This window comes from Lycium ferocissimum, unplaced genomic scaffold (genome assembly GCF_029784015.1).
Source record: "Lycium ferocissimum isolate CSIRO_LF1 unplaced genomic scaffold, AGI_CSIRO_Lferr_CH_V1 ctg60, whole genome shotgun sequence".
NCBI lineage: Eukaryota > Viridiplantae > Streptophyta > Magnoliopsida > Solanales > Solanaceae > Lycium > Lycium ferocissimum.
This window is the reverse complement of record NW_026726189.1, coordinates 463,433-482,576: the sequence shown is the minus strand read 5'-3', so window position 1 is coordinate 482,576 and position 19,144 is coordinate 463,433. Positions and strand designations below refer to the sequence as shown.

General features: G+C 35.4%; 2 protein-coding genes and 1 pseudogene across 2 annotated transcripts; 2 read left to right on the top strand and 1 right to left on the bottom strand.

The window, feature by feature from the left end:
• Positions 1 to 175: 175 nt before the first annotated feature.
• LOC132045141 (mitochondrial protein pet191 homolog) lies at positions 176 to 3,844 on the bottom strand. Its single transcript, XM_059435681.1, has 3 exons — positions 3,690 to 3,844; positions 3,507 to 3,611; positions 176 to 596 (listed from the first exon to the last, which is right to left on the bottom strand). The coding sequence occupies exons 1-3, from the start codon at positions 3,756 to 3,758 to the stop codon at positions 555 to 557; spliced, it is 216 nt and encodes a 71-aa protein (XP_059291664.1). The 5' UTR covers positions 3,759 to 3,844; the 3' UTR covers positions 176 to 554.
• A 1,494-nt stretch (positions 3,845 to 5,338) lies between these two features.
• On the top strand, positions 5,339 to 8,216 carry LOC132045106 (ACT domain-containing protein ACR11-like). Its single transcript, XM_059435636.1, has 10 exons — positions 5,339 to 5,715; positions 6,341 to 6,398; positions 6,502 to 6,624; positions 6,740 to 6,834; positions 6,970 to 7,054; positions 7,161 to 7,220; positions 7,407 to 7,462; positions 7,588 to 7,693; positions 7,802 to 7,870; positions 7,956 to 8,216. The coding sequence occupies exons 1-10, from the start codon at positions 5,573 to 5,575 to the stop codon at positions 8,016 to 8,018; spliced, it is 858 nt and encodes a 285-aa protein (XP_059291619.1). The 5' UTR covers positions 5,339 to 5,572; the 3' UTR covers positions 8,019 to 8,216.
• A 3,606-nt stretch (positions 8,217 to 11,822) lies between these two features.
• On the top strand, positions 11,823 to 16,720 carry LOC132045142 (F-box/FBD/LRR-repeat protein At1g13570-like; annotated as a pseudogene).
• Positions 16,721 to 19,144: the final 2,424 nt, after the last annotated feature.

Sequence of the window (19,144 nt, the reverse complement as noted above, 5' to 3'; positions counted from 1 at the left end):
TTACCAGCCAACCTGATCTGACCTTCGAAACAAGGTTCACTTTCAAACAAATCATGCAAATCCCCGCCAAACTTGACTTGTTTTCTTTCTAACTTGCTCATATACAAGCGGGCAACAACAACATATTCAGTGTAATCCCAAGAGCAGGCAAAGACTTGAAAAAGAAAAGGGAAAATTCAAAAAGATTCATTTTATTCAATTGTGGACCAATAACCCCACCAAGAACTTGTGCTAAGAAATAGATAAGCAAATCATCTCTCCGTGGCACATCAGTGAAAGAAAAACAAATTAGTCATTCAGGATGAGAAGTGAGAACTAAACCTTTTTCCACAACTTCAAAACCAATATCAACACTATTCAAAATTAAGAAGGGTTCGAAGCACCAAGTACAAATCTGTCAAGTAATTGTGTATCCAAGAAGCTTGTAATATGTGCTATCGCTGAGAAAAATGTAGATCGCAATTTGTACAAAGACACTGCATGTACAACACATGCGTCCCAGTCAGGAAAAATGTCATGCTTCCTATTTGAGGAATTTGCACCAGCACTACCAATTAATAGCCCTTATTTCCGCGTATTCGAGCTCTCATGTCCACCTGAAAGAGAGGATTGTTGGTCAGACAGTCTGTTGATAACATGAAGATGCATGTCAATATCACAGAGCAAAAAGGCATCAGCCTTCAGTATTTAACTCATAAGAAGAATCTAGAATTCGTCACTATCTGAAGACTGAAGTACTTGAGCACCTTCCTCAACAGTGACACATGCCTCAGTTAGGACACGTAAACAAATCCATAAGATACCAAAGGCCAAGAAAAACCATTATAGCATTCACATCCACAACGTAATACCAAAATCAGAAGTCATAACTTTTTTGTGATAATGGTAACATATCATAAGTCATAAATTAATCCACAATGATCTCTTTCTCTTGCAAACAGCGCAAATCAGTACACTTCTAACGGCAAGGATGAAGTAATAATTGCTAGCATAACAAACATCAGCATATCTGCAGTCAGAACTGAAAATTGGCATAAGTGATTTATTTATTCATTTGATAAGAACATATATGATTTATTTTCATCCAGTATGTTGGTCGTCCAATACCTAATCACTTAGTTGTGCATAAAAATGTAGGGGTAATTGTAGGCATTACTTTAGAAGCGATTATCACCGAAAGGTCAGGAGAGAAGGGCAAGGATAGCAGAAGACCTTGTATACAGTTCAAATGCTTAAAGACACAGACTCTCTACCTACACCCTGAATAAAGCTTTTGAGATTGATGTAAAGTTGTAAACAACATTGACATCCTGTATTTGACCGAATTAGTTTGAAGAGAGAACTGAAATAAGGGAGATTCAGTTCAAAAAGATTTCCAAATATGAAATCATTTTCAGAATTCCAGTTCAGATTAAATCTAGCCGCAATAGGCCGAAATTTACACGATGCTAATCTCTTCATCTTAAAATTTTTACGTCTTAAAATTTTACATCAAGGATCTGGAAGGCTACGGACTTGTTCCCTATTTCCTAAATAAATGTGTTCAAGGACCATGATTTGTATCTTTTTACCTGGTTAATAATTTTCCCTATCAAATCAGTTTCATTTATCATAATCAATGTTTGGTTATTACACGCAAAAATCAGATATATACCTAATTCATACATAATTCTCCAATAAAAGTAACCAACACAAAACTGATTATTCAATAATCAGAGCCAGACACATTCTGGACTAAACAAGTTCTACTTTAATTAAGCATCTTATCTCAGATTATTCTTCTAATTCAATTGGGAGCCATAGACATTTCTAGTGGCTCCTGTATTAAGAGTTTGACAGCTCTGGAGCTCTTAGAAGCCATGGACTTAAAAGAATCACTGGAAAGAACCACAAAATCACATTGAGACGTATGGTCATGAAATTGGAACCTACTTGCACATGCTGAAAGCAATGTGCCTGAAAGATTCAATTCGTCCGTACAAGCTCCAACCGTTTTCATCTCCCCAACAAAATTAAATTTAGAGAACAAATTCCTATATTCAGTTTTGAAATTATCAAGCTATTGAAAAGAAATGTGAAAATAAAATCTTACTACTTGATCAGAGAAAAAAAAATTATCACGCAGGAGGGCAATGTCAAAGTAGTTTCGACCAACGCACTGGAACGGAGGAATACCATCAAGGTGCCACTTGGACGCACTTTCCATGATAGTACCACAAGGTGCTTAAATTAATTCTTGGATTTCTCCAATCATGGAACTTTCAGAAGCAAATTTTTTTGGGGAGAAATCAACAAACTAACACGTAGCTATTCCTATCATAACAAAGTCGTGCGCTCCTGTCTACCACAAAGAATGCATTTCGTTTGGGGGGAAATCAACAAACTAACACGTAGCTATTGCTATCAATCATAACAAAGTCGTGCGCTCCTGTCTACCACAAAGAATGCCTTGTCAAAATCTGAATCAAACATAACAAATATTCCTTCCTTTTCAAATTGAACCTCATGGCTTTTACTTTGTGCTGCACAACAATGGCGTCCACTTTCTTGAAATGGAATGTTTCACATCATTTTTTGTTCCTATTTACATGTCCTACTTCCCTTCTTGGTTCATTCCAAAATTGTGTCCAATTTTGCCAAAAGAAAAGAGGCTCTCCCTACACTTCACAATACTTCTCTATATACTATTTGCAAAAATATGTTTAACCTACTTCGACACCACCAAAGTTCAAAGTTATGATACAAATATATTAAATGCTCAAGTTTTGAAGCAGTTCACCATAATAGAATAAAGCTTCAGTTCTTAGCTCAATAATAGCACTGCGTCAAATGAGACGGCCTAAAATATTATAGTCAACCTTATTTTAAAACTGTCCAGCACTTCTCTAAATTGATGCTCACTCTAATCTCCAACTCAATCAATCATACAATTTAAAGCACCTTCAAAAGGCACCAAAAGTTAAACAAGAATCTAATCCGAAATACTCCAGCAATAATCCAACAAATTGGGCACTAGTTGAATTTCTTGATCTTGAATTTAGGTAGGCTCTTGGAATCAGTTTGAATCAAGCTCTAAGACATAATAAATATTCAGCTCTAATTTGGAGAACAAGACTCCGAGCTTGAAATGTTGCAAAGATGCAAAAGAAATGCATAAATACTCTCGCCATATGAAATTGAGTATCCATATTTAATTTAGTATTTTACTAATTGGCGAAATGTTACTTTCATTAACAGAAAAAGGAAGTATGAGAGTAACCTAGTGGTCAATGAAGAGGGAGGATAACTATGAGGTCTCAGATTCAAATCTCAACGGAGGCAAAAGCATTAGGTGGTTTCTTTCCATTTGCCTAAGCTTGGTTGTCAGAGTTACCCAATACCTATACTGGTGGGTGTCTGGGAGGTTACAGAAGCAAGGCAAGCTATACAAGACAAGTTCATCGATAACACATGCCAACTTCTAAGTTGAAGACTGTTTTTTTAGGGAAAATAAATAGGAAGTATACCTGTCCTCTCTTGCAATTGAAGTAAGTTTCCCTGAGTCCAACACATTCACTAGGAATACATGGACTCTTTTCTTTAGCACATTCCCTGAAACTCTTCTTCTCAACCTAAAACATCATCAAACCACATGAAGTTTCAGGAACTACATAAATTAACAAAGAATTTTACTAATTAAAAAGGGATACCTTAACGCAATCGGATTCACTGAGGCATTTGACCAATTCCATAGCAAGGCCCTTACAGGACTTCGCCATTTCTTCTTCTTCTAAAATAAAACCCCCGGCTCCCTTCTTTTGGATGTTTCCAGTCAATAAAGGGACCAGGCCGCCAGACTCTGAAATTTCTTATTGGGCTGTTGAACCAAGGGTCATTTGCCTTATTTTGTGCTGGTCTTTAACTTTTTGGCCTTCAAATAGGTTGGTCTTTAACTTTTTGGCCTTCAAATTGGCTGGTCTTTAATTTTTGACCTTCCAAATCGAACTTATGTTAAGAGAGGAACAAATTACGTATTATAATATCCATAAGTTATGCCCGTACTATTAGAGAACATATGCTCAATTAGGCATAAGTTTGATTTTAAAGGACAAAAATAAAAATAACTAACCCATTTGAAGACCAAAATTAAAGACCAGACCATTTGAAGGATTGATACCGGGGTCGTATTTGGGCTTCAATAGGTTTCTGATGAGATAATTCGGCGGTTTGGCCACTTTTTGATCCGCTATTTAATATTTTAAAGTTCAGCCAGGTTGAACAATTGAAAACATAAACAATTTTTAGTCACAAATGGTCTTCTTATCCTTATTTTCTTCCGAAAACCATAATTTCCAAAACCATAATTTCCACTCTCCAAATCATAATTTCCAGCTAAGAGCAGATATCGGTATCATATTTTACCACGTGCTCTTTCAACATCCAATTACAGGTGAGAGAAGGAAGCACCCAAAGAAAAGAGAGAGATCAAAATGGGACACGTCATGGGAGAAGATAATGAAGGGCCCATGAATGGTAGCCAATAGTGTCACTATTACTAGACTCTTTTAGTGGGTAAGTAAAAGATGAGGAGGTAATTTTAAATTGGGATAATATCACTTTTATTGATTTATTTTGGTTTTAGTCCTTATAATATTTAATTCAGCATATTTAATATTTAATTAATTTAAATGTGTGATTTTGGTTCCTATATACAGTAAATATCTTACATTTAGACTAATTTAAAACTAATTATCATTAAAAATGGATTAATAATATAAATTTAGCATGCCACATAAATAATTAAATAATTTAACAGTTCATAATTCATTATGTTTTTTGAAATTCGTAAGCATAACTGAATAAGGATTAAAAGTGCACATTAAAATTAATTGGATGCTATACTTAATCATACATCACAAAGACCAAATTCAGAATTTACCTATAACTAAGGAAGGGAAAATGCTAGTTATTCCTTTTAAATTTGTTTGAAAGAAATTTTGAAAAAGATGAGGTAATTTAAAGATATATATATATATATATATATATATATATATATATATATATATATATATATATATATATATATATATATATAAAAGATGAGGAGGTAATTTTAAAAATATTTTTAAAAGAAAATTAAATAAAGATAACGAGGTAGCTTTGAGGATCATTCATATCTTGCTCATATGTTATTTGCCTTGTCTTTCTCAATACAATCACAGCTTCACACTGCAAAAAGGTGAGATAAAATTGAAGTAAATTTCTAAGGCTCAGCTTTCATCAAGAAAGACAAACAAGGCCCATAAATTTGTACCTTTCACGTAATATATAAAATACTATATAAAAAAAAAAAACCTTGCATTAAAATGGCGGATAATACTAGAAACAAGCAATATTATTGCTTCTTCTTCTCTTAAAACCAGCTTGTTTTCTTCTATTCACATTTCCGTGATTCTTTTTAATTTCTTCCTCTAGTAGTATACTATTTCACGAAGAAACAAATTAGTGAAAAAGACAATTTTTTACAACTACTAGTTTTTATATAGTTTTTCTTCAAAGCTTTTCCATTTTCTTAGTATATTCTTGAACTAAAATGACTATGGCTTATTGTGGAAGCATTTCTGGTATTTACACTAATTTAAATGCAATTGAGAAACTACCCATTTCAAGTCCATGTCTCTTCAGAGGTTCTTTTGGTTTGGACCCTGTACAGAGAATATCCGTTGTTTCCAAGAGGTAAGTTATTGCCTTAGCAGATTTTACTTGTTTTTGTTTCTATATGGAATTTGGTTAATTAGTTGCATACCCAACACTTTAATTATCCATCTTCCACAAGGAAATTGATTTAGTTGAGTTTTCTGGATACATTCCTCATACTGGTTGAGTGATAATTACGGTTCGACAAAATCTAGTAACTTTGGCTTAGAACCCATAAACTAAAAATCTTGGTTTCTTGTTAGCTGATTGCTTTAGTTATCTTTCGTAATTCTGTTGTTTGGAATTAGCTGATTTCAATCTTAAATTTAGAATCTTGTTTTCTTTTTCAAGCAGTATTGAAGTTTTATTGTCTCGGTTCTTGTAGCTGATCTCTGAAAACAGGCAGTGAAGTAAAATTCTAAATCTAATAAAGTACTGGTGATTAAAATCGAGATGCAATGGGATTAATCACGAACCAATCGCTAATCATAATGAAGTTTCTGTGATGAGTTTATACTCATGGACTAGAATACAGGATGAATTTTAGCTGTGGAATATTTGCAAAATGATTATGACTGGAGCATCATCACTTCCTAAAAGTTCATAAATTACCTTATCCTGGAATTTAAGTACTAATATTAATCTACACGTTGTGCTCTTTCAGATTAGCTTTTTCTGAGAATACAATTATTCCAAAAGCATCCTCAGCTGCAACTGTTGAGGTATCTAACTATATACCAATGACTCATTGAAGTAACTTTTTGCCCTTGTTTTGTTTTCCGAAAATTGAGACATTTGGTTTTGATTCATGTGACTGGGAATCAGGATGGAAGTTCCCAAGATACCGCTGTGCCAACCCCCAAGGTCATCATAGATTTGGATTCCGACCCGGAGGCAACTGTAGTTGAGGTTACTTTTGGTGATCGCCTTGGGGCTCTTATTGACACGGTATGATTTATTTGCTTCTTGATTTAAGTACTCAATATTATTGCTGGAAATTCTCGTCATTTGGTAGCATATCTTTCTCTAGTACTCGCCTAACTCTAACTGAATGTGTTTACAGATGAGTGCACTCAAAAATCTTGGACTGAATGTTGTCAAGGCTAATGTCTATCTAGATCAATCAGGGAAGCACAATAAGTTATGCATCACACATGCGTAAGTCATTTTAGATTCCCTTATGCTTTTATAGTTTTGTGTCATTTCTTGACCTAGTATTCTAGTTTTGTTTTTAACTTTGTCTACGCCTGAATCTGGACATTCTGATTGTTCTGTTATTGGGGTTTTCTCCAGTTCTACAGGTAGAAAGGTCGAGGATCCAGAGATACTAGAAGCAATTCGATTGACAATTATCAACAATATGATGGAGTTTCATCCGGTAGCACTGCAATTTCAGCCGTCCTGCACACACTGGATGCTTGTTAAGAGTACCTCTGTGGTGTCTTTTATGGCTGCTTCTTCTTACTGCATAATTTCTGGTGCAGGAATCTAGCTCCCAGTTAGCTATGGGTGAAGCCTTTGGTGCTTTTCAACCAGATCATAAGGTTGCAAATCTTTGTTATTGTATTACATAATTTTGCATGTGCCTTGGAACTTCTTGCATAGTGCTTGTTAATAATTGGCAGCAATACCTCTCCCTAATGCAGATGATTGATGCATAAACAGTAGTTTAACTTTTTTAGTCTAATGTTAACCATTTACGTTTTGTTGTTTATTGTGCCAATTTTCAGATTGATGTGGACATAGCAACCCATATCCATGTCTATGACGATGGTCCTGAACAAAGGTCCGGTTATATTATTGTGATATTTGTATCTTTCACACTAATGTTAATAAACTAGCAGCTTCGTCATAAGATGCTATCATGTGCATGACTTGAAAAGGCGGTAGTAAAACATTGCTGTTTTGCAGCTTACTGTGTGTAGAGGCAGCGGATCGACCTGGACTGATAGTTGATCTCGTCAAGATCATCACTGAAATAAACATTGATGTTATATCAGGAGAATTTGACACTGAGGTCAGACTTTTACAGAGTTGTTTAATCATTCACGCTTTAAAAATTACTCCTAGTGGTGATTATGAATTAGCAGTGACAGCGTAGATTAATACATTGATTTTGTTACAGGGATTGCTAGCTAAGGCAAAATTTCACGTAAGCTACAAGAACAAAGCCCTCATCAAGCCCCTTCAACAGGTACGCAATGTTGTTGTGTGCAAGCAATTTCAATTGTCATATTTACCAATAAATCATTCACAAACTTCAATCTTTAACATTTCAGGTTCTTGCAAACAGCCTGCGCTATTACTTGAGGAGACCTACAACAGAAGAGTCAAGTTTTTAATACTGTGCAGAATGAGAGATAAGACAACCAGTTGGTTTAACCCCGCACTTTTTTACTGTCACAGCAAAATGCGTGCTGAAACCTGCATAATCTGGAAAATATAGTTTCATTACTGCTCTAACATTGTAAAATGCTACTATCTGTACGTCATCTTTGAATGAATATTTCTCCAAAGTGGGAAGAGCCATTTATCACTCAGTTTCAGTTAAGGCTTATCACTGCCCAAAAATTTGAGTTTTCAGCTATTTGACGTCACTGAAATCACTGAAATGGGAAGTTAAAATGCAGATTTGATGGAACTTACTGAGCTAAAAAAGTACTCCTCTTCTCCTACTTTGTGGAAGCCATGCTGTAAAGAGGAAAAGTTGAAAACTTTTAAAGTCTACTTAACTATCATCATTCTCCTTGGCCTTCAATAAGCAGTAGATTTTAAGCATTCTTGGTGTGATTTTCTAATAAATATTGAGATATTGTGTAGCAAGAAACAACAATCAAATGAGATTAAAAAAAAAAAAAAAAAAGTAAGCAAGGATAATTTAGTCAAATATCCTTTATTAATATTAGTTTTTTCTTAAGAGGTGCTCAAAAAAATTAAACATGACAAGTAAAATGAAATGGATGAAGCACTAATTTCTTTTTGGGGTCTTTTGTTACCCGGAGGAGGAGTTTAAAGGAGGGGCGGGGATAGAAGTTCAATGGTTGAGTGGTAGCCGAACTTTGGTATTGGATTTGACTAATTTCCATTCGCGTTGGATCTACCAACTAAACTAAGGGGCCGTTTGGCCATAAATACCAAAAAAAATTCACTTTTTTTTGGAATTTTGGAGTTGGAGTTAGACTTAGAGTTGTGTTTGGCCATAGTTTTTGAAATTGTAATTTTTGGTGAAATGTAGTTGTAAAAAAGTGAAGTTTTTTTGAAAAACAAGTTTTTTGAGTTTTTGGTATTCCGGAATACAACTTCAAGTTGTATTCGGAATTTTCATGGCCAAACGCTGATTCCGGAAAAAAGTGAAAAAAAAAATCAGAAAAAAGTGAATAATTTTTATGGCCAAACGGCACCTAAGTCTAACGCTTCCTATTAAGTAGTTTTCGACCCTTAACTTGTGAAATACTCGTGCGAGACTTTTTTTCTTTTCGTTCCTGATCCTTTTTGGCTTGCTTGCGATCTTTTATTTACTCTGTCTCATGCTGGATTTTCTTGACGTTTTTTGGGCCTTGCTTTCAAGGATGGGATGCTCCGTTGCGTGAATATATGTTGATAGTGTATGATTACAACAATCAGGGGCGGATTTAGAGGGTGCCACGGTGTTCGCCCGAACACCCTTGGCAAAAATTATGCGGTCTATATAGCTTAGATATTTTGTATTTATGTAGATATATATTTTTTGAATATCCTAAACAAATGCAAAAGGTTAGTTCAAGCGGTTTAGGGTGTTCAAAATTCTCTCTAGCATCTAGGGTTCGATTCCAAGGTACAACATTATTTTTATAAGTGAAAATTCTGAATCCGCCACTGACAATAATAGCAATAACTATACCTCGATCCCAACCAAATGAATAGTGCATAGTCGTGTTGTTACATTAGGAAAATGAATTTTGAGAAGTTGAGAGAGGATAAGGAGTGTGGTGTAAGCACAGCAGGTGGACCACTAGTCCACTACCCAATGGAAAAAGGATAAGGGGATCGCTTCACATTGCACAGGGCTACACCCTTCATAATATCCATTCTGCTTGTCCCACCATATATTCAAAATCTCTTTAGTCTTTATTTTATTTTTGTTGAAGATATCCAAAGGGTCTAATTCAGAGAAACAAATTGATAATGTAATGAATTGTAATCCAACTGCCCAATGTTCCATTATTGTCCCAATGCAATGATATGCTATAAAATGGCTATCATCACAATCAATACGTTTCTCATTATTATTCATAATCATCATCAATTTACGTCATTAAATTTGTTGGAGAACCAAGACGGTCAGGTTAACTTGGATAATCATTAAGCAGGGTATTTACTAAAATATTTGGATAATATAACATCTACACAATTTGTTACGATACCTAGAATGCAAGCGATATGAATACCAAACTAAAATCATGAATTCACCTCGAAAATTAAAATGCATGACTGCAAAAAGAGGAGTTTTGTATCTCACACAACTTACACTAATTGTACGAGGGCTATCATTTATCTCACAAACAGTGGACAACTAAAATTTGTGGACCAAAAAACGTAAAGTTTTGAGATTCACGGTTTGTGAGATAAAAAGAACCATCACATAGTTAGTGTGAATTGTGTGAGACACAATTTAAAGTTTCTTGTGAGCAGACACATGTTTCTATTTTTGTGTCAATATTAGCACGTATGTATTGACAACAATTTAATAACTAAATGAGGAATATTGAAATTGCAAATTTTTCAAATATAAACACGTGCGAGTCCTTTCCGCAACAAAATAAAAGAAAAGAAACTATACAATTCTGAAATAAAATAAGGGAGAAACTATACAATAACTTTCTCCTTCTGATGTAAATTAAGTGTTGTTTTTGGGTGTGTTTGGTATGACAAAAAATGTTTTTCAAAAAAAATATTTCCTGAAAAATAAGTATTTTTTTGTATGTGTGTGTGTGTGTGTGTGTTTGATTATATAAGAAATTGTGTTTGATATGTAAGTTGAAAAATATAATCGTGTTTTAAAAGTATTTGTATATATTCAAGGCAAAAATTGGTGAGAGATAGCGGGTTGAGGTAAGCACACGTCCGAGAGAAATATTCATGCAACATTAGTGCATAAGATGACTTTGACAAATTGGGTCCCACTCCTTATACTCTCGAGTTCATTAAGAGTTCCTTCAATTTGAGCAAACTTTATATTTGGTAAGATATTTTAAGTTCATGATGGTTCATTTTTGGATCGTTAAAAAAAAAAAAAAAAAACCAGTAGATCGATTCTACTAGGACAATGTTGCCGAAGGAATTTTGAAACATTTGAGTCAATTTCTCAAATGGTCATTCTAAGTAGGCGTTTGACCATCAATTTTCAAATCATGGTTTGAAACCATCAAACCAACGTTTGGATGTGTGTTTTCAGTCATGGTTTGAAACCATAGTTTCAACTTTTTTAAATACAAAATTTAACCCATAAGTTTATATTTTATAAAAAAGACCCATAAGTTGATAAATATTTTGAACAATTAATCCCCATCAATCATTTACCAATCTCATTAACTTCCACCAACCTTTATTTATGTCTACCAACCTTTAATTTATGTTGGAAGATTATATTAAAGAGTAGTTACATTACTATTTATGTTAAATTTTCGTTTTTATTGAAGTAAAGTTTGATTAATTGATGTTGCATTTTTTAGAAAAGCCTTCTAGTAGTGTACTAATTTTGTTATAAACTATGATTTGCTCATTTGGTAAGATTATATAAGAATTGAGAATGTTTTGATAGTTTTTACAATTTGTGAAATTTTTATGTATATAAGAAAAAGTATAACTTAAAATATCCAAATTATATGTCCAAACATGATTTCAAATCATGTCTAAACGGGGCCTAATAGTACAAATAATCCGCTAAAGTAGTAGTAACTTTTAAATGTTTTTTGAATAAAAAGGTAAAACTAATGAAAAATGTAACTTTTCAACGATATTTTTAGGATCCATTTTTAGACCCGTACTCAAAACCCCTCTTCACTCAGCAAATCCTTCTTTCCCTACGAGGGTTTCGGCCGTGTATCACATTTCCGGTTGCCCTATATCTTGCTCTTCTCTGAACAACAATACTAGTAGCTGTAAGTGTAAACTTTGTTCTAATGAGGTCCATTTTCATCATTTCTAACCTTTTTTTGGTACTCCTATTTGTCTTCTGTGATTTTTGGTTCCCTGAATTTGTCTGCTTTCATGACTAGACAAATAATGTAAATGACATCACTTAATCAGATGAGCTTCGTTGGCTCGCTGTTTTGGCGCCTTGCTATAGCAGCAGATGTCCCGAGTTCGAGCATCAGCAAGCGCACTTGCGCCTTCCCTTTTTATGCCCCCTTCGTAAGGGCACTAAAAAAGTTAATGTTGCTAACGAGTTTCGAAATTCCAATTCCTTGTCAAGTTAGGAAACAAACCATTAGGTAAAATTGTAGTAATTAAATTACAAGTCCAACGAGGAGCTGGACACAATATTAACGTTTAAAGCTAAACCTTGGCGTTGAAAAATAAACCGTTCTCTAATCTTCAATATAGTATTTTTATTAACATAACTTTGTTATATCAATTATTCACTTGTTTCTTTTTAAATGTCGACACTGCTTATAAAAATTCCTGCGTACGCTACTGTGGGTAGGAGACAATCAAGTTACAATGTCACTTATGAAATTTGTTTGCCTTACATCCATTAGATAAGTCATTTTCCTCAATTTTAAGTAACTTGTTTTCCTATAGAAAATGTTTTCCAAAACATTTTAACCAATGAAACATGGGAAAATTGGAAAACTAACAGTTTCCTCCATACCAAACACACCCTCTGTACTGTTGTTAACTGAGTGAAGTTTATGGTCCATCACTTTTTCCAATATATTTGTTTTTTGATAATAGCGGTGTCCGGGCCAACTTGCGTATACCTCGGCAAGTTGCACTAGATACCTGTAGCTTCCCACCAGCTATAGGTACCGGGTAACTCTGTTCACCAAGGCTTAGGCAGATTTCATCCAGGACTCATTAGTTGGAATATCTCCTATGTTATTATGTTTCAAAACAATGTGAGCACTTCACTTGTTTGACGTTTTTGTCTCCCGCTCCTTATTGTAACATTGAATGGCTTGGTTGCCTGTACTACTTTTGCCACTTCCAAGTACTTTCAAACATCTACTGGGATTACTGTCTCAACTGCAGGTTTTATTAACTTAATATTCTTTACTTCGACAAACATAATTCTATGAATGTAGCTAAGTTTTCTCACTGTCACGAACGTGTGAAGATTTGCAACGTTTTTCTTTTGATCATCAAAATTAAGTTCACATTTGTCACTATTCATCTATTCTTTTCTTGTTGTCTTTCATAGCTAGTCTCAATTTTATCGGCTGACATCAATTCTAAAGTTAGTTAATATTTTTGCCTTTTTTTTTTGGCTATGTCTTTGCGGTATTTCTGTTCCTTCTGCCAAACCTATGCCCATTCGTTTTGGACCAGTCATACTCTATACTCTCCTTCCTTTCGCCCTTCTCATTCCCCTTTTGATATCTTAAGTTAGCTTGTTTTGGACATAACTAGTGCTTCTGTTTTATGTAAGATTTTTTCTTTTTGTGTTAAGATTCTCTATTTTGGTAAATTGAGGTCTAGAAATCAATTTTTGTGTTTGTTATGAAGCTTGTCGGTATTCGGTTCAGTACTAAATTTGTTTCCCTGTTTGGACCTGGTTTCTAGGTTAGCAATTATATAACGTCCGGGTAGAATAGAAGATATCTGACATCCTACTTTAGTTTCTGGTCTGGTGATAGTGATATTGAAGCTCGTTCTAGCAGAGTTCTGCCTATGTGCCGGGAAGAATTTAATACGTGATTTTAGCCTTCAGGTGGATTTGAGGATTGAAATGTTTAGGTTTTCACAACCCATTTTATTGTTAGATTAGCGACTGTACATATTGGTTTGGTACATTTTTGATAGCAAACAACAATCTTTGTATCAATAACGAAAAAGTAGGTGAGGACTTGGGGGAGTGGTCCTTTTTGGGCCGTTACTTTTTTTTTTTTTTTTGATTGGATGAAATGGAGGCTCGCCTTCGGAGTTTTGTGTGATAAGAAGGTGTCACCAAAGCTTAAAGGCAAGTTTTACAGAGCGGTTGTTAGACCTACTTTGTTGTATGGGGTGGAGTGTTGGCCAGTCAAGAAATCTCACGTCCAGAAGATGAAGGTGGCGGAAATGAGGATGTTGAGATGGATGTGTGGGCATACTAGGAAGGATAGGATTAGAAATGAAGTTATCCGGGGTAAGGTGGGAGTAGCCTCGATGGAGGACAAGATGCGGGAAGCGAGACTGAGGTGGTTCGGGCATGTACAGAGATGCACGGGAGGCCCCCGTGCGGAGGTGTGAGAGGTTGGCCATGGACGGTTTCAGGAGAGGTAGAGGTAGTCTGAAGAAGTATTGGGGAGAAGTGATCAGGCAAGACATGACGCAGTTACAGCTTACTGAGGACATGACCTTAGATAGGAGGTTGTGGAGGATGCGAATTAGGGTAGAAGGTTAGTAGGTAGTAGAGCGTGTCTCATGTCTGTCCATACTAGTAGGCGTAGTATTACCTTTGTGGTTTCTTGTCCTTCGATTTCCTGTTACTATCTGCTAGCTCTTGTACTTCGATTATCGTACTAGTTTGCTGCATTTACTGTCACTTTTCTTTATAGTGCTTATCTATACTATGTTGTGCCATGGCTTTCTTACTCTCTTCAATCCTTGTCTAACTTTTTTGACATGCTTTCTCTTGAGCCGAGAGTCTTCCGGAAACAGCCTCGGGCCTCCCTACCTTGGGAGGTAGGGGTAAGGTCTGCGTACACTCTATCCTCCCCAGACCCCACTTGGGGATTACACTGGGTATGTTGTTCTTTTTTTTTTTTTTGGTGGGGGGGAGGGGGGAGGTTATAACGTTGTTTGAAGCTGGATGCATGACCATAGATTCTTGCCTTAGTGATCATTGTTTCTCAAAAAAAGAAGAAGTTAGTTACTGTTATACCTTAAACTTGTTGTTAAGGAGTAATTTCCTGCCCGCACTCAACCCCAACTTCTTCTTGCACTGGCAGCTCAAGATGCCTCTTTGCTCAAATTCCACACATTGCAAGTGAGGTAGAAAAAGATATCCATAACAAAAATATCAGCATGACTCAAGGTATGCAAGTTTTTCTTTCCCTTATTTTTTTTTGCCTCTTTCTGGACTATAAATTTTAAGCATAATTAGTATTATTCAAAAAATTTAAATCTCGATCGAGGGCGCTTTAATCCTCAATATCCAAAGTCTTTCTAACAGATATGAAAACAGCTAAAGCTGCTGTTGAAGAGGATAGAGAAGATAGAATCAGTGATCTACCAAGAAATGTGATCAACAGTATCCTTGTGCACTTGCCAGTTCAAGATGCAGCAAGAACTTGTGTTTTGTCCAAAAGCTGGAGATACATTTTTACCATGCTTCCGAGTTTGGTGCTGGGCTACCAGTTTTGCCATGAGTTAATAGGAAAGTCTGAATCCAGTTTCAGAGAAGTAGTAGATAAGATTCTGCTACAGCATATGGGAGACATGGTCATGGTTGTTCTTCATGTTAGAGGAGCACATTTGACTTCATTTACATCTATTGATACTTGGCTGCTTTATGTCACTAGAAATGGTGTCAAGGAGCTACGCATTAGTATTTCAAATATTAATGATACTAAATATAAACTGCCTCCTTGTTATATTTAATTGTCCTTCGCTAACATATCTGCAACTCTCCAACTGTGTCTTCAAACCATCCACTTGTTTCCTTGGCTTTCAGAATGTTGTATTCCTTAGTTTGGAATCACTAACCTTTGTGCCGACATCAGAGTACTGTGTTATCAAGACCCCACTTCTGGCCAAATTGATCTTGAGCAATTGTGCTGGTATGCAATACCTAAACATTGTTTCACCAGGGTTGGAGTACTTGCGTCTTCGTGACTGTCCCTACTACTATCTCGTGCTAAATTGCTTTATGAATTGCAAGAATTTGAGTTGTTTAGAACTCACATTTGACAAAGAGGTTTATAATTCAAGTCATGATGAAAGTTCAATAGTAGAGAAGCTTCTTATTAGCTTGCCTGCACTTGATGTACTCCATTTGAGTTCATTTTTCGTCGAGGTAAGAAATTGACTGCTTATTTCACTTGAATATCTCTTTAATGTATTGTATATTGTGATTCTAATTACTCTTTCTCCTCCAAAGCGTTTGAGTAAGGGTGTAGTTCCGAATGGTCTTCCTTTAATGCTCAACTGCCTGCGGTATCTATCCCTCGTTGTAGACTTTGGCAAATTGGATCAGACATCTTATGTTCTACACTTAATTAAGAGTATCCCCAACTTGAGTGATCTTCACATTTGCGTAAGAAATTATCTTAAATATATTTGGTGGTTCATTTTTGCTCTTCATATTTGTAAACTTGAGAAAGCTAAAGTGACTTGTATTTTCTTTATACCGTTAGGTCGGGCAGAATACCGGTGATGATGATGGTGCAGTTTTGAAATATCTGGACGCACCAGACCGCTTGGAGCAACCACTCAACAAGCTCAAGCTTGTGACCATTGATTGTTGTGACGGTTCAGAGAGTGAACTACTTTTTGTGAAGCTATTGCTTTCTTACTCTCCATCTTTGCTAAGGATGTGCATTGAACTGTACAAAACCATTGGTATCAAGGGAGAAAGGGATTTCCTCATGGAATTGATTTGTTTCCCCCGAGCTTCTCCAAGGGCAAAGCTAGTTTATTTACCATTTTCGGATTAGGATTTTGATTCAGTTGATTTAAGGATAGGAAAGGCAGATTGATGCATTGCCTGTTTGTTCTCACTGAGTTTTGTTAAGGGAGGGAAGAATTGGCAAATCGTGTAAACTTGTAGAGTTCCTTTAGTAATTGTGTTCACTAGATGTTTTGAAAGCTTAGTCTGTGCTTTTTGTATGATTAAAAAAAAAAAAATTAATGTTGGTATTAATTGTGGTTGTTCAAGATAGATCCGATGTATATTTTTGAACGGAAGGAAAGAGTTTTTATCAAAACATCTTCTATTATTACTAATCATGACATGAGCTGACATTACTATTTGTTTATCTTTGACTTATTTGACTCAAGAAACGTTTTGGCCATTAGAGAACTGTGTGAATATCCCCATATAGGTGGTTGCAAATGGCACTTTGGAGCAGGCACATGTCGTGTGCAGCTTCGTCTTGAACTGCATTCGACTTACTCTGTATTTATTGGATTTTTCATTGGATTTTTCCACAATAAATACATATGACTTCGTTTTATTCTTATCGTATTTGTTTGTTAAAACTTTTCGGTGAAAGAATGATTTAGTTGTTTTATATAATTCGCAGGATTGCCCTTATTTTGGGGTGATCTTTAAATTTTCTGCCTTTATATTTGTGAGTGCTTTTAAGTTTTTGCTTGACTTGATCTTGATAGTTAAAGGTTCGACCCATTCGGTATAAAATAAAAAAATAATTTCACAAGGCAGGCTGGGGTGAGTGTATGCCGGATCCGGCATAAAGTCCTTAAGGAAAAACTAAAGTTATGTCGGAGGGGGCATAACTTTTCCTCAAGACATAGTTTAGTTATGTCTTATGGGCAAAACTTTTTTCTTAAGGAACTATGCCTTAACGGACAGAATTTTAATTAAGGCATAACTAAAAGTATGTCCCATAAAGCAGAACTTTTCCTTAAGGCATAGACTTTGCCTTATAAGGCACACTTTTAGTTATACCTTGGAAAAGTTACGCATTTATGGGGCATCTTTTAGTTATGTCTCTATAGAAACACTTTTTAGTTACGGCGTAAATAAAAGTATGTCCCATAAGGCGGAATTTTTCCTTAAGGCATAACTAAAAATTTGCCTTGAAAAGTAAAAAAAAAAAAAAAAAAAAATATATATATGCCTCAAGGCAAAGTCTGCCCCCTCCGGCATAGCTTTAGTTTTTCCTCAAGGATTGTATGCCGGATCCGGCATACACTCTCCCCAGCTCTGTCTTGCGAAATTATTTTTTTATTTTATGCCTGAGCGGGGGTTCGAACCCGAAACCTCAGGTATCCAAGCTAAGGGCAAAAGTTAAAGACCACAAATATGAGGGGCAAAATTTAAAGACCACCCCAAAAGAAGGGCAATCCGTGCAAAAAAATGTAATACTTAGATCCGCCCTTAGCGGGCTCGAGTCGATTACCAAAGAGCTTAGAAGAAATTGCACGATTTGTCCTTCAAATGGACTCGTTTTCACTTTTTGGCCGTTAGCAATCGAACTTATGCTAGCGGAGCATAAGTTCTTTAAACACTACCCCCCCCCCCACCCCTCCCCCCTCCCAGACTTCAGTTGTGGGGGATTACATTGGACATGCTGTATTACCAAAGAGCTTAGAAGAAATTGCACGATTTGTCCTTCAAATGGACTCGTTTTCACTTTTTGGCCGTTAGCAATCGAACTTATGCTAGCGAAGCGTAAGTTCTTTAAACACTACCCCCCCCCCCCCCTTCCCCAGACTTCAGTTGTGGCGAATTACATTAGGCATGCTGTTGTTCTTGTCGACACAAACTTTTTAAGGGCAAAAGTCATGCGAAGCATGTGAGATATTATGATTTGAAAATATAAACTTATGCCCCGCGAAGTAGCTGTTTGTTATGAGGGGCAAAAATGAAAGACCAACACAAAAAATAGGGCATAAGTGCCAATGACCCATGAGCTCATGCACGAATTTGTCTTGAACCGTGAAATAATGATGAAGGGAAATAATAAAAAAAATGGTGATGTTAAATTATGAAATTTTGTTAAAGAGGATTATTATGTGCATTTTTATACTTAGGTACGAATTTTACATTTAAACCAAACGTTGAGTTCATATGATAATTTGGTCTAAGCATTAGATGTAAACCGCTTTGTGAGTTGCGAGTTGTAAATTGGGTTTCTAAAATGCAATTTGTAAGTAGTGTTTCTCAAATGAAATTCGTAAATCGCTTTTCTTAAATGCGATTTTAAATCAAGCATCTATTTCTAAAATGTAATAATTCATCAAGGAACTAGTTCAATTTGCATTTTGAATTTTCCTTAAGTATTTATTTTACTAAATTATTCTTATTAATGGTACTTTGAGGATCTAGATTTGATTACTGATACTCCAGTTAACTTTAAAAATGATTAATTAACCATAAGGGTAAAATCATAAAGAAATATTTAATTCTTTCTTTATTCGCCAAGATGAATAAGCAAATGGTTTTTTTTACATATACTCGATGAAAGCAAACGGAAGAGTGCTACCTACATTCACGTTTAGATCTCCGTCTAGTCCTGTACAAAAAACGAAAAAAAGAAATAAAGAACCATAGTTTATTGGTTAATAATAAAAGGTTGAACTTTGGATTATGAAATATATT